The 13,849-nt window shown below is 41.6% G+C and overlaps 1 protein-coding gene across 48 annotated transcripts in view; it reads right to left on the bottom strand.

Annotated features, from left to right (window-relative positions):
* LOC117246674 (ankyrin-3-like) overlaps positions 1-13,849 on the bottom strand; it is a 235,944-nt gene that overhangs the window by 181,959 nt on the left and 40,136 nt on the right. For 47 of the 48 annotated variants that reach the window (XM_078163045.1, XM_078163061.1, XM_078163054.1 and 44 more), the window contains exon 1: positions 306-952. The exons of the other annotated variant lie outside the window; for it this stretch is intronic. In XM_078163045.1, coding sequence (XP_078019171.1) covers positions 306-422 — 117 coding nt within the window. In that variant the 5' untranslated portion in view covers positions 423-952. Of the gene's footprint in view, positions 1-305; positions 953-13,849 lie in introns of those variants that run through there. 48 annotated transcript variants of the gene reach the window in all.

The following is a 13,849-nucleotide window of genomic DNA, read 5'->3' as shown; positions in this document are numbered from 1 at the left end:
ACCAATCTGCCCTCCATAGCTTAATCCCGTTATCTTTTCTTCCCTGTATGTGCGCTCTACTCGTCCATCTTTCTCTGTCTTTTCCACCCTCCCACCCCCCTCCCAGTATTCCCACCGGGACCACCCCTCTTATCACACTGGGTGTGTATGTGCATGAATGTGTGTGTGTGTGTGTGAGGAGGCTGCATCATGACAAAAGAGACTCCACTAGACCGTCACGTCTCAAGCCCTTCTCTTTCTCCCCTGTGTCAGCTCCATTACTTTCTTTTCTCTCCTGTATTTTCCTCCTCTCTCTCTTTCTCTACCTTTTTCTTCACTTCGCGCGAACGCTTCCTCGTCGCCTTCTTCTTTTCCTTCTCGTCCTCCGCAGCGTTGAGGTTCTCATCCGCCTTTTTCTTCAGCTGCGAGGCGGCGTGCGCCATGCTGCTCCAGTCCAATTAATCCTCACAGGTGGGAAACCGGAGAAGGAGGGATGGATGGAGGGATGAATGGAGGGTGGACCCAGAGTCTCCTCTTTAGCCTTTTCTTCTCAGCTCCTAATTATCTTTTTGTTCCTCCCGTATCCTCGGCTGCGCTTTTGTCAGAGGAGGAGCCCTCACAGGTGTGTGAGAAGGAAGGATTTTCCTCTCCTCGTTTTCAAGATTCCCCCTCTGTCTTTTGTTCTTGGTGTCCCTCAGCAGCTATCCACACTGTGCAGATGCAAAGGTCCAGTTTGGGGCAGGGCACAGACAGGACATACTCCTCAGGCTCCACCGCTGTGAAGGCAGCTGCTTCCACTTCTCAGAGCTCAAAGTGCAAAACAAGTGCCAGTTATAGCAAATACAAAAACAGTTAATGATATGATCCAGAGTCAGGTGAAAATGTCCTCTTGATTGATGTATAAAAACAGTTACAGGTACGTCAGTAGAGCTCCAGGGTTGGAGGTCCAAGATGGGGCTCAAGCTCCAGCCCCTAACCCAGCAGAGCGCTCTGTCGTCTGGGTAAATGAACTGGTCCTGCTGCCTGCTTGACTGGTTCCCAGAGCACTGCACCTGAGCACTGAGCCATCCTCTATGTACACACACACACACAGGCTCAGTCTGCGACGTCTCGCCGGGACATATGAACAGGAGGGAAATGACGGTAGAAAGGAGGTTGAGATAGGAGGAGGAGGAGGAGGAGGAGGAGGAGGAGGGGTGAGAAAGGAGGAGACAGAGAGAGGTAGAGAGAGCAGCTGGGACAGCAGGAAAAAAGGAGGGAGTAGGGATGGACGAATACCTCTGCTTAGTACCAGCTGGCTTTGGCTGAGAGATAAAGAGAGAGAAAGGGAGGATGATACTTCACACTGGGCTCTTACAGCACACACACACACACACACACACACACACACTGGGTGTCCAGCATCACACAGTGTGCAGCCATGATGTTCCTGTTATGAAACTTATTTCACTCAGCCTCTTCACTGTCTCCATCCAACTGTTCCTCTCAAAAAAGAGCTGACGATAAATTTACCCGTCAGTAACCTAAATTTACTTTAATCACAGTTGTTGTTTTGTTTGTTTGTTTTTGTCGCATTATAAGAAATGATATAACATATTAATACTGGCGTTACAGATCATAAAAAAAGAGGAAGAAAGGGGAAAAAAATAAATGAATATTTAGAAAAAATATATGTAAAAAAGTCAAGACAGGTAAAAAGAGAAAAGATAGAAGTAAAAAATAAAATAAAAGAACTGGTGACATAAATATCAGTTCATGGGATGTTTACAGTGTCTTGTCATGGTTTTTAATTAACAAAAACAACATGAATCTCATATTGTTAAACTGAGACAACAGTGAATGACAACTAATCAGCACTAAGTCAAGACCAGAAGTCCTGGGCTGGTGGCCAGGGGCAGCACCAGGCCTAACCTGTGTAATGGCAGCAACAGAAAGTTTGCTCATCTGGCAGGGAGATGATGCTGCCCAGTTCACCTGAGCTGGGGTTTTCACTGACTGTATTTGGGTTGCTGCAGCTGCTGACTGGGGGTCGGTCCCCAGAGCTGCTGCCTGCTCTGCTTCCGACAGAGGGGTCTGTAGCGGCAGGGAGTGAGGCGGAGGACACACTCCCCCCAATCCCAAATGGATCCCTTACAGACTCGTTGACTCAAACCCTAAGCCCTTACAGACGAAAGACCAATTCCATTTCTTCCCCTTAGCCCTTGTCTTGGCCCTTCCCCTTGGTTTTGCGCATTCACGTGAGGGGAAGTGGTGTCCCAATTCTTCATCATGGTAAGAGCTAACCTGACGGAGAATTGGGACACCACTTCCCCTCACGTAAGAAGGGCCAAGACAAGGGCTAAGGGGAAGAAATGGAATTGGTCCTTCGTCTGTCAGGGCTTAGGGTTTGAGTCAGTAAGTCTGGAAGGGATCCATTTGGGATTGGGGGACTGTGATTTGAGGCTCTAGCTAAAGTTAACTCCATAAATGTGACTTGAAGCCACAGCTGTGAGCCTTTGGCTCCAGTTAGCAGAAGGCTAAACCATTAGCAAAATTTTCTCTCCATCTCTGAGACACTTTTCTTTTTTTTTTCTAAAGCCTCAAAACAGCCAAAAGGAGAAGCATAAGTCGAGTTTCTTGGTCTACTTCAATCACAATATGCTCAATGTTTATTCTGGGATTTTTGCCCATTAATTCATTTATTCATTCTCTGTAACCGCTTATCCTGTTGGAGTCATGGCGGGCTGGAGCCTATCCCAGCTGACATTGGGTGAGAGGTAGGGTTCACCCTGGACAGGTCACCAGACTATCACAGGGCTGACACATAGAGACAGACAACCATTCACACTCACATTCACACCTACGGACAATTTAGAGTCACCAATTAACCTGCATGTCTTTGGACTGTGGGAGGAAGCTGGAGCACCTGGAGGAAACAAATTCACACCTTTCATTCAAGTTTTTATCTTTTTTGCATGATGGAAAAGAGATTCTGTACGACACAATGGGTGCAGGATATTTATACGATACGATATATGTAAATGATTTGGAAAAACCACAAACATTTTCCATCTGACTTCCAGAAATAAAAGAGAAAGGTACATGCAGGCTGCCGTGCACTTAAAGATCAATTATTGAGCTCCTGATACATTATTCACAAAACACTGATTTACTCAGATATGGAGGAATCAGACCTTCAGAGTACGCCTTTATGATTTCTGTGCAATTAACGACTTTCAGGGAGGAATCAGCTTTAAATTAATGAGAGATGCCTGAGGTGACAGAAAGGGATTTTCTCTACACACAAATTTAACAATGCTTCATGAACTAATATCAGCAAACAGTTTTGAATACAAAGATGTTCTTAGAAGTTTTTCATACAGTGTTTTCAGGGCAATCAGTTTATCTCTGCATCATTATAATGTCTCATTGTTTGTTTCCTGTGTGTGTGTGTGTGTGTGTGTGTGTGTGCTGCTATGAGCTCATGTCGGTAGACTGCAGCCTTTTAATATTAACAACACGGGAGAGGGGATTGGATTGCAGCCGGTGGCAGGGACATGTGACATCGGAGCAGGTTTGCTATTGGCTGTCTGAGGTGTGAGAAAACTGTTATTGGCTACATACAAAAGGAAGGTCCCGCCCACAAGATGAGAATAACAAAGAGGAGAGGAGAGGATGTCTCAATACAAACAACCGGCATCTTATAGTAATTAATTATGATGTTAATTTAACTCCAGCTCACGTCCCTAAATGACAAGACTCAACATATTTCATGTGCTCAATGCTTGAAGATGATTTATCACGGGAGATGTGGTGACATCACATCATGGGTATGTGCTTTGTATGTTATACTAACCTTTCAACGTCACAGCTGAGCTGCTCTGCAGCCTGTGCCCCAGATATTTCCCTCTGGGTGTGAGCCAAAGAATGAATGAAAGCTTGGACTGGACTTAAATGGCATTAACTGCAGCATCAACACTCTACGCGTAATTGTACATAATGAGCGCGTGTTCAAGTCCTGTGAATAAAACAAGACTCTCTCTAATCTCTCAAAGACGATAGGTTCATTAAGGTGATATTCCTGAGGTCAGTCAGTGCCCTGCTTTGGTTCACACTGAAATATATCAACAAATTTTGTATGGATGGACATGGAATTTTGTGCAGATATTCCTGGTCTTCCTGGTCCATGGTTATCTCCTCCTCCTCATCATACAATCAAACTTGGCCACGATCTCTATCAGCCAATCAGGATGCTACTGCAAAATTTTATATCTGCCTTTACCCACCCCGTTCACCTCCAACCATCGTATCCAGAGTCCAGGACGAACTCAGTACAGGCCCGTTCCTCTACTCATCCAGATCATCAGCACTTCTTCATCTTCTTCACATCTTCATTGCATCTTCACCACCTCTACAACCATCAGCGTCTAGACCCTGGGGGGTTCCCTATTCAACCATGGATTCATCACCCGCCTTTAATATATAACATCTCAATGGGGTCTAATCGCCAAAGACTTCACAGATTTATTATACTTATGTGCACAAGTAAATAAATATTGTTTTCACAAAAGCAAAAAAGAGTCTCTCCTGATTGAATTTCCTTCAGCACAACAATGAGGTTGATATTTGTGTGTTGGAGTTTCAACAACTACTAGATGGATGTCCATTGAATTTGTTACACACATTTATGTCTAACTAAGAATTAACATTTCATCTAGCGCCATCGCAGGGTCAACACTTTAACTTAAGACAAAAGTAAATGACAATCTCATCAGTCTCAGCTGTACTTCCTGTTTAGTGCTAATTCTAAACTGTTAGCATGCTAACACACTAAGCTAACATGGAGGACATGGTAAACATCATACCTGCATGTTAGCGTTATCATTGTGAGCATGTTCAGGCTCATGTTTGCCTAAGTACAACCTGACACGGCAGCTAACATGGCTGTGGACTTATGCCTCTTTCACAGCACGACTCGGCTCTTCCATTAGCAAAAATTGTGGCTAGTACCTGGTACATTTTTTGCTGACACCTCGGTCAAGGTTCCAAGCGAGCTGAGCTTAGGAGGTGGAGTTAAAACACTGCAGACCACTGATTGGTTGGACAGAATCGGCACTAGTGCAACACACGACATCCTGCACAAACCTGCAATCTTCTCAATCACTCAACACAGGTTTTAAAAAATGGCGCCCCACAAGACTACGCTTGGTTGGCGATGAAAAGATGTCATGGTGGTTTCAAGTGGCATCACTACAATCAGTTAAATATCTAGCCTGCACTAAGTGGGTACTGTCCACCAGTGGAGGGAACTGCCCATTGGTCCGACATCCCATTGTTCCGACCATATTAAACTCATTGTTCCAAAGTCGACACTTGGTTAGGGTCAGGAAAAGATCATGGTGTGGGTTAAAATGGAAAAGAAAGTGACAAACACATAAGCCGTGAGCCTGCTCCGCCTCAAGCCTTTCCCAGCTGACCCAGAGCCGGTTGCGGTGCACCATACACCTGCTGCGAGCCGTTCAGCACCGCAGACAGTCGGACTAATGAGATGTCGAACCAATGGGCTGTCGGACCAATGACATGGACCCCCAGTGGAAAACAAAATGGAGAAAAGGTCTTGGTACTAACTGTGAGTCAAGTCAAGTTGAGCTGAACCATGCAGTGGAAACGAACCTCAAAGTAAGGTATCGAAAAAGATTGTTCAGGTAGCGGCACAGTAACTCATCGTATCAGCTCTAGTCTTTAAAAGTCAGATGATACCCAACCCTAATACTGCAGCTGTCGGAGAACGCAACAGCACAATAACTAGAATGGACTGTAATCAACCAGCTTCCCAGTTTCTACCCATCACTGCAGAAGCAGATGTTGTCCCAGACTGCAGCTGTTATAGGAGCAGCAGGTCAAACTGACTCTGAACGTGTTTAGATGCTAATTAATGTGTTCAAACCTGCGAGGCTTTCAGCAAAAAGACATTCACTGTAATGTGTAACTGGGCGCACAAGAACTGTCTCTGCCTCATCGACAGCTGGATCACACTTCACCCAACACTCCCATACCACTGCACATACACTATCTTACCGTATCCACACTCTCACGGACCCATTCAATTATACTTGTATTGGATTATGATCATAGACAACATTTCTTTGAGTCAATGAAACACTTTATGTATCGCACTGGATTCACAGAGTTCAGGACCATGACACTAGAATCTTGGGTTCACATCCAGACGCTTGTTTTCTACAATCAAGTCTATTGCCAGTGATCAGCACCTCATTATAATTCTCGCCCTACGCTGCCTCTGATTGGCTACAGTGCACTTCTTGACGTGTCTCTCACTTGTCTCATGTGCCCATAGACTGCATATATTCAGTGGATTTGCAGTGGACACTAGTGACATAGACACAACAAGGGCCGAGAAAAGAGCCAGAGAGACAGATCTTCCCAAAAATAGAAGTTTTAATTTAGGTCTGTTATTTTTTATTTTTTTCATTTTATTACTCTCTTTTATTTTTGATGGTTTTATTCACTGAAAAATATACTTTTGAATTCTACTTTTGAATTACTGACAGAGCCAGAGAGCCGACTGAAAGAGGCCGAGACAGAGAAATGCATTAGGTAGAAAGAGGAGAGAGAAGGACTGAGAGAAATAAGTCTACGTATGATGTCATGTAATTGGAGGACATGTTCAAATGTCACAAGGTCTTCAAAACAAAAGAAGAAGAAAGTTTTAATCTAAGTCTCTTATTTAATAATAAACAGTTCAACTGAACATGTCTTCATTTCAGTCAGGAACACTTTAGTCAAAGAAAACTTTATCTCTATGTGCAGTATTACAGTATATTTGGCGGTATGGCTCTGTTCTGGGGCCTCTCTGCCTTTCCTCGGGCCTACACAGAAAGCCTCTTCCAAGCGTGGAAAGCCTGAGGCAGGGAAAGCAGCAGCAAAGATGCCCAGTTCCAATTCAATTCAATACAATTTGATTCGATTCCGTTCGATTCAGTTCAGTTCAATTCAGTTCAATTCAATAGCACTTTGTTTATCCTGAGGGAAATTCTTGTGCCAGAGAATGCTTCAAATTACAGTAACACTTAGTACAGTGACCTCAACTTAGAGTTCACAACCAGAACAACCAGAACAACCAGTGGGCTCCCTGGGCCAGGGTCACTCACTGGGCCCAGTTTAAATATAGTATTAAATATCTGACTTTTCAAGGAGCAAAAGCAAAACCAGTGCCCAATTCCACTTCAATTCAATACATTTCGATTCAGTTCAGTTCAGTTTGGTTTGGTTCAGTTCAGTTCAGTTCAGTTCAGTTCAATTCAATTCAATTCAATTCAGTTCAAGAGAACTTTGTTTATCCTCAAGGAAATTCTTGTGCCAGAGAATGCTTCAAATTACATTAACACTTAGTACAGTAACCTCAACTTCACAACCATTAACAACCAGAACAACCAGTACAACCAGTGGGCTCCCTGGGTCAAGGTCACTCACTGGGCCCAGTTTAAATATAGTATTAAATATCTGAGTTTTCAAGGAGCAAAAGCAAAACCAGTGCCTAATTCCACTTCAGTTCAATATAATTCGATTCGATTTGGTTTGGTTCAGTTCAGTTCAGTTCAGTTCAGTTCAATTCAATTCAGTTCAATAGAACTTTGTTTATCCTGAGGGAAATTCTTGTGCCAGAGAATGCTTCAAATTACAGTAACACTTAGTACAGTGACCTCAACTTAGAGTTCACAACCATTTACAACCAGAACAACCAGTACAACCAGTGGGTTCCCTGGGCCAGGGTCACTCACCGGGCCCAGTTTAAATATAGCATTAAATATCTGAGTTTTCAAGGAGCAAAAGCAAAACCAGTGCCCAATTCCAATTCGATTCAATTCAGTTCGGTTCAGTTCAGTTCAGTTCGGTTCAGTTCAATTCAATTCAATTCAGTTCAATAGAACTTTGTTTATCCTGAAGGAAATTCTTGTGCCAGAGAATGCTTCAAATTACAGTAACACTTAGTACAGTGACCTCAACTTAGAGTTCACAACCAGAACAACCAGAACAACCGGTGGGTTCCCTGGGCCAGGGTCACTCACTGGGCCCAGTTTAAATATGGTATTAAATATCTGACTTTTCAAGGAGCAAAAGCAAAACCAGTGCCCAATAGAGTAACAATAGGAGTAAGATAAGTGCCTGCCTATTTGTTTGGCTGACAGTTTTCCTTATCACAGAGAAAACAAGGACACAGAGTCAAAAAATAAAAGTAGCTTTGCAAGTAGCAAGATACCAAGATAGCCATTTTCTTTTAGCTTAGCTTCTTTGGGGATAGCTTCAATGTAGTGAAAATAATAAATAAAGTTGAATCTGATTTAAAGTGCACACAATTTTGTCTTTTAATCTCTATAATTTGTTTTATTCCTGGCCTGTGATTCACCGTGTTCATGTGTGCTCAGTTTATTGTGACAGACACTCAAACAGCCTTAAAAGGTGAAATGTTTCATCCTTCCTTTCATCTGCAGCTAATCACAGGCCCAACTCCAGTTACTGCACCATAATAATCATCAGTGTGAGAGTGACTTCAGACAGGACTTATATCACTAATCCTTCATTATCTCCATCTGTAAGAGGAGCTTATGAATTGGACGTGCAAGCCCTTAACAGCTTCCTGTCTGTCCTCAAACTGGGATTAACAGCAGGTGATTTCTCTGTGCGTGGATCACACGTTTAAAACGAGCCTGACAAAAGATGATGATGTCTAAAGGTTTAAGGCTCGCTGTCTCTGGTGGCGTCACGTGACTCTCGCCTCTCTCTGCTCGCAGTGGAAACAGCAAACTCAGGACTACTGTCAGGCTCCAGATGTGGGACAGCAGCAAAGATGCCAGTCAGCTGCATTATTTCTTTGTTCGCTCGTTCATCATCTGCTGCCTTCTCCTCCATCCTCTCTGCTCCCTCTTTCCATCCTGTTATCCATCAATCGTTCTGTCCTGATGCTGCTGATCTGACCACTGCTAATGCTAACCAGCGCCTGCAGCACACTGCTCTGTGCATGCAACCGTGAAACTGCAGTTAATCAAGTCGTGGGTAAGTGTGGCCTCCACAGGGTAGAGACAATACTGCAACTATTGGAAGGATGAACTCAGCGTGGCCTCGGGAGTTAATCAGAGAGCTGAGGATCATCTCATGAACGAAAACATGAATATAACAACAGGAATATAAAATAAAACATCATCAGGTCATTTTCAGTGGTGAACCAAATCATTTGGGGAACCCTATTTTAAATATTGATTAATGTATAAAATATTTACTCATCTCAAAATGTCAGAAAATTCTGAGAAATGCAGAAGACGGTAAATTTAATTTGCTTGTTTTGTCCAGAGCCCACAGATGATTAATTCACAATTATACAAGTCACAGAAAAGCTTAAAGTTTAACAATGAGTTGTCATTGGTTAATTGAATACTTATTTCACAAGAAAATGACCAAAATAAAAGAAATAAAATACAATAAAAGGCAAAAGAGGAGCGAGCGTTCTCCAGTAGTTAAATATTTAATAACATCATGTGACTCAGAGGGAAACTGTTGACCTTAAAAACAAACCCCTTTGGAATTTGCCTGAATTAGAGCTATTTAAAGTTATTGATTAATCTATTGTTAAAGATTATTTTTGGCATTTTGCCTTTAATTGGACAGGAAAGCTTGAGAGTGAAAGAGGGAAAGAGAGAGGGGGTGACACGCAGCAAAGGGCCACAGGTTGGAGCAGTGTGGTACGGTCGATGGGCATGCTATTGTGCACATATCGTCTCGTCGCATGATCAGAGACTTGATACTGGATAACATCAACATGCATATTACTCATCATTGCATACCTGTATATAACAAAAAATACCAAAGAACTTAGTTTAATTGGTTGATTAATAGATAGGCATATAGATCAAATGGCACTGTTTCTAATTCAATGGGCGTTCTTCTTTGAGCACAGGCATGTTTTTAAAATCGTAAGGGCCAATGCTTCACCCAGCACATTGTTGGAGGGCCCTCTTTCTCAATGGACCCCCACCTTATGGGCCCCAGTGCAACCACACTGCCTGCACTGTCTATATTTACGCTCCTGGGTTGGAGTCAAACCCGTGGACGCTGTGGCGAGGTGAGTTAGTGAGCACCCTGTGATTAATCTATTTTGCGATAGTTATTAAATGTCAGAAAATTGTTAAAAAATGCCCACAGAGATTTATCACAGTATAACAGTCCAAAACCCAAAGATACAAAAAAACAGCATTTTGCTTTTAGCATTTTTGCTAAATAAGTGACTGAAACAAAAGTTTTAATGAATTGTCCCTGATTAATTAACTATTGTTTTATCACTTTATGCACACATGAAAGAGCTAATGTCTCCGAAAGTTAAATATTCAATATCATCATGTTATTTTCAAAGGCATGCTGCTGACCTGCGACCATTAATAAAAACATAATTATTGGGAATATTTTCTGAATTAGAGCTACACTATTTAGCAATTAATCTATTGAATATATATTGGAAATAATCATTTATTAAATGTCAGAAAGCTGTGAAAAACGCCCAAACAATATTTTTAATATGCTTGTTTAGGTTCAAAACCATAAGATATTATATTCATACTAGTATAGCAAAGCATTCAAGAAGCTAGCAAACACCATTTGGCATTTTTGCTGGGAAAAAAAAAAAAAAAAAAAAAAAAGAACTGAATGAATTGTCATTGATTCATCGACTGCTTGTTTCAGTTACTCCGACAAGAAAATGTAAAAAAAAAAAACAACAACAAAATATGACAACTTTCCAAGGTGGACTATTTTACGGAAGTGTATTGCATTCCCTTGACAAATAAAAAAAGCCCTGTTTTTCTGGGGAATTTATTTATTTTTCTGTTTTTCTGAGTAATTTTTTCCCTGTTTTTCGTGGCAATTTTTTCTGTTTTTTTTTTTTTCTGTTTTTCGTGGTAATTTTGTTTGGATCAGTAAGGGTAAGGCATGTAATTAGTTACACACAGGGTATGATAATCTAGCTATGTTTTCGACTGCATCCTTCTAGTGTAGGCCTATCGCTCAATGTAACAGCTTAGGTTAGTAACAGGTTGTAACAACGTTAGCTGACAAATTTGTGATGAGTAACAATGTCCAGCATGATGGAAAAAAACTGTTAGCTTAACGTTACCTGACAACTGAAATCATGCCCATACACGTTTGTCAGCTAACGTTGTTACAACCTTACCCTTATTGATCCCGTAGTTGAAATTGTTTCGGAGCAGGAGTACGAATGCAAAATACATCCATGAGCAGGAGTCACCATGGATGCAGGGGACACTCGCAGGTGCCAGGTGGGAGCTTATCACGAGATTTTCAAGTATCTCGTCTCCTCATTCAGGAAAAAAAATACCCCGAAAAACAGAAAAATAAATAAATTACTCAGAAAAACAGGGCTTTTTTTTTTATTTGTCAAGTGAATGCAATACGCTTCCGTACTATTTACCAGCAACCAAAAACAAAACCAAAGCATTAGAGCTTTGAAAATTATTGATTAATTATTGATTCTGTTGAATAATTTTGCAATTAATCATTCTAAAATGTCCGAAAATTGCAAAAAAAAATATCAGATTTTCCATGAGCACAAGCCAACGTCTTTAATTTGCCTGTTGTGTCCAATCAAGAGTCCAAAACCCAAAATATTCAATGATATATGAATATATATATATATCTGATAGAGATCAGCTAAAAGCAATAAATCTTCACATTCAAGAATCTAGAAAACAACGTTTGTGCCAAATAAATGACTTTCACAAAGAATCCATTGATCGACTACTTTTCTCACGACTAGCCTCACTGTGTAAACTGCAAACTGCTGCTCATACTGATGTGTTTTTAAGGGTTATGTACAAAAGCTACCAACATATGAGCTCATTTCTCCGACAATTAAATACTGAACAATTATCTGAAAAGTATTTTTACATAATTTGACATTAATTTCTCAACTGTGGCTCTGATACAGCTGCACAAAAAAACTCATCCTGTCAAACCTTAAATATAAATCAAACTGCTGATGGATGAATACACAACACAGACATTAAACTCAAGGCAGATCTCGGGGTATTGATTCAGAAAGAAAGTAGATCTGATCAAAATGTGAGGCTAAAAACAGACACTCATGATTGACCTGCACACACACACACTGTACACTGACACTGGCTCGTATGTCGGCATGGATCCAAATGTGGCCAGTTGGTTGTGTTTGTTTGTGCCTAATGGATCAGGATGGGCAGTAAAAGCCCAACGAGAGGACGGGAACAAAGAGTGAGGGTGTGTTTACACATGCCAGTGTGTGTGTGTGTGTGTGTGTGTGTGCGCGCAATGATGAGATTAGATTTATCCCCTGTGAGTAGCTGCCAGTTTGCCAGCCAACAACTTCCCTCACAGCAGGAAATACTGAGCGTAATTAACAACGAAGCCGGGACACAAAACTGAAGTATTGTTGTTTACAATAAAGACATAAACATAAACAAAATGAAGACTGAATGACAGAAAATCTTCATGTGCACATAGTTTATTTTTCCTGTGGTGTTTGGCTCCCTCTAGTGGCCATCTACAGTACTACCACAGCCTCACAGAGAACATGTCAAATCTTTCATGTGTTCATAAACCCTGTTAATTATTTATGAACACATGATGGGGAGATGTGTGAAAAGCATCGGGTTGCAGCCTTAATAAATCCTGTGGAAGTGAATACAGAGTGTGACAGTAGTCAACAGGAAATGTGTCCTGTGTCTGAGCTGCAGTCAATATGAGGGAATACTGAGAGATCCTAAAGTGTGTGTCAGTGTGTGTTACTTTATTTTAAGGATGTGTTTAGAGTGTCAGTGAAACTAAACATAAATCATCTGACACAGTACAATGTGTACTAGTTGCAGTTCTTTTTTTGACCACTTGGAGGCAGCATCAGGCCACTACAGAAGAAAATGAGCGTCACAAAGCAGGTGGACTTGTTCTCAGTCAGATTATTGGATGTCAAGTTGTTAAGAGTGACTTCAGTATATGAGGCTTATTGTTTAGGACGTATGGTGAAACGTTTCATCAAGACCATTTTAACCTTCATCAGGTCCCTCCTCACTGGTGTGATGTATATAGATTTAAACTGCAGAGGAAGTCAAGTGTAGTTTGGCAGACCTGTATCTGTAAAGTCTCTGCACAGCACTCCAGTTAGCATCTTCCAGCTGATGAGCAAAACCAGCAGAGCTAAGCATTCTCTCCCAGTGCCAGAGTTTGTGAGATCTGATGTCTTTGTTTCAAAACTTTACTCTTCATCATATAACGCAGTGCAAGCAGGGCAGTTGCCCTGAGGCCCATGAGGTGAGGGAGCTCATAGAGAGAGTGGGCCCTCCAGCTATATGTTAAATTTAATGTATACACTACACTGCTAACTACAACTTAGAGCAACGAAACTCTCTTTTGGGTGGCCCCCTGAAGACTAGTACATCCTACACTGGGATTTTAGATTTTTTTTTTAGATTGCCATGTTGCACCGTCATGTTTCTACAATAGCCAGGAACAGACAAACTAAACACTGGCTGTAAATAGGGACATTCATGTTTTTATGTCAGCCACTGTGGTTCGCAGCCCCTTTGTGATGAGCGCGTCGGAAAAAAACACAGATTTTCTTTACGTGAAACTGCTTTATTCAGTGTTTTTACCAGTTTAAATCACCAGGCCTGTTTGTTTCAGAGAAGAGAAGACCTCTGTGGATACTTCAACTCCTGGTAAAAAAAAACACCTGAACGTCTGGATCTTAAAGCCGCTACAAGGAACTTTTAACTGGATATGCAAAAGTCTCTTGTTTCTGCTGATGTCTGTGCGTGACCTACAACAGCAAATG

Source organism: Epinephelus lanceolatus, chromosome 21 (assembly GCF_041903045.1).
Source record: "Epinephelus lanceolatus isolate andai-2023 chromosome 21, ASM4190304v1, whole genome shotgun sequence".
Classification (NCBI taxonomy): domain Eukaryota; kingdom Metazoa; phylum Chordata; class Actinopteri; order Perciformes; family Serranidae; genus Epinephelus; species Epinephelus lanceolatus.
The sequence above is the reverse complement of the archived record's forward strand: the minus strand, read 5'-3'. Positions and strand labels throughout refer to the sequence as shown.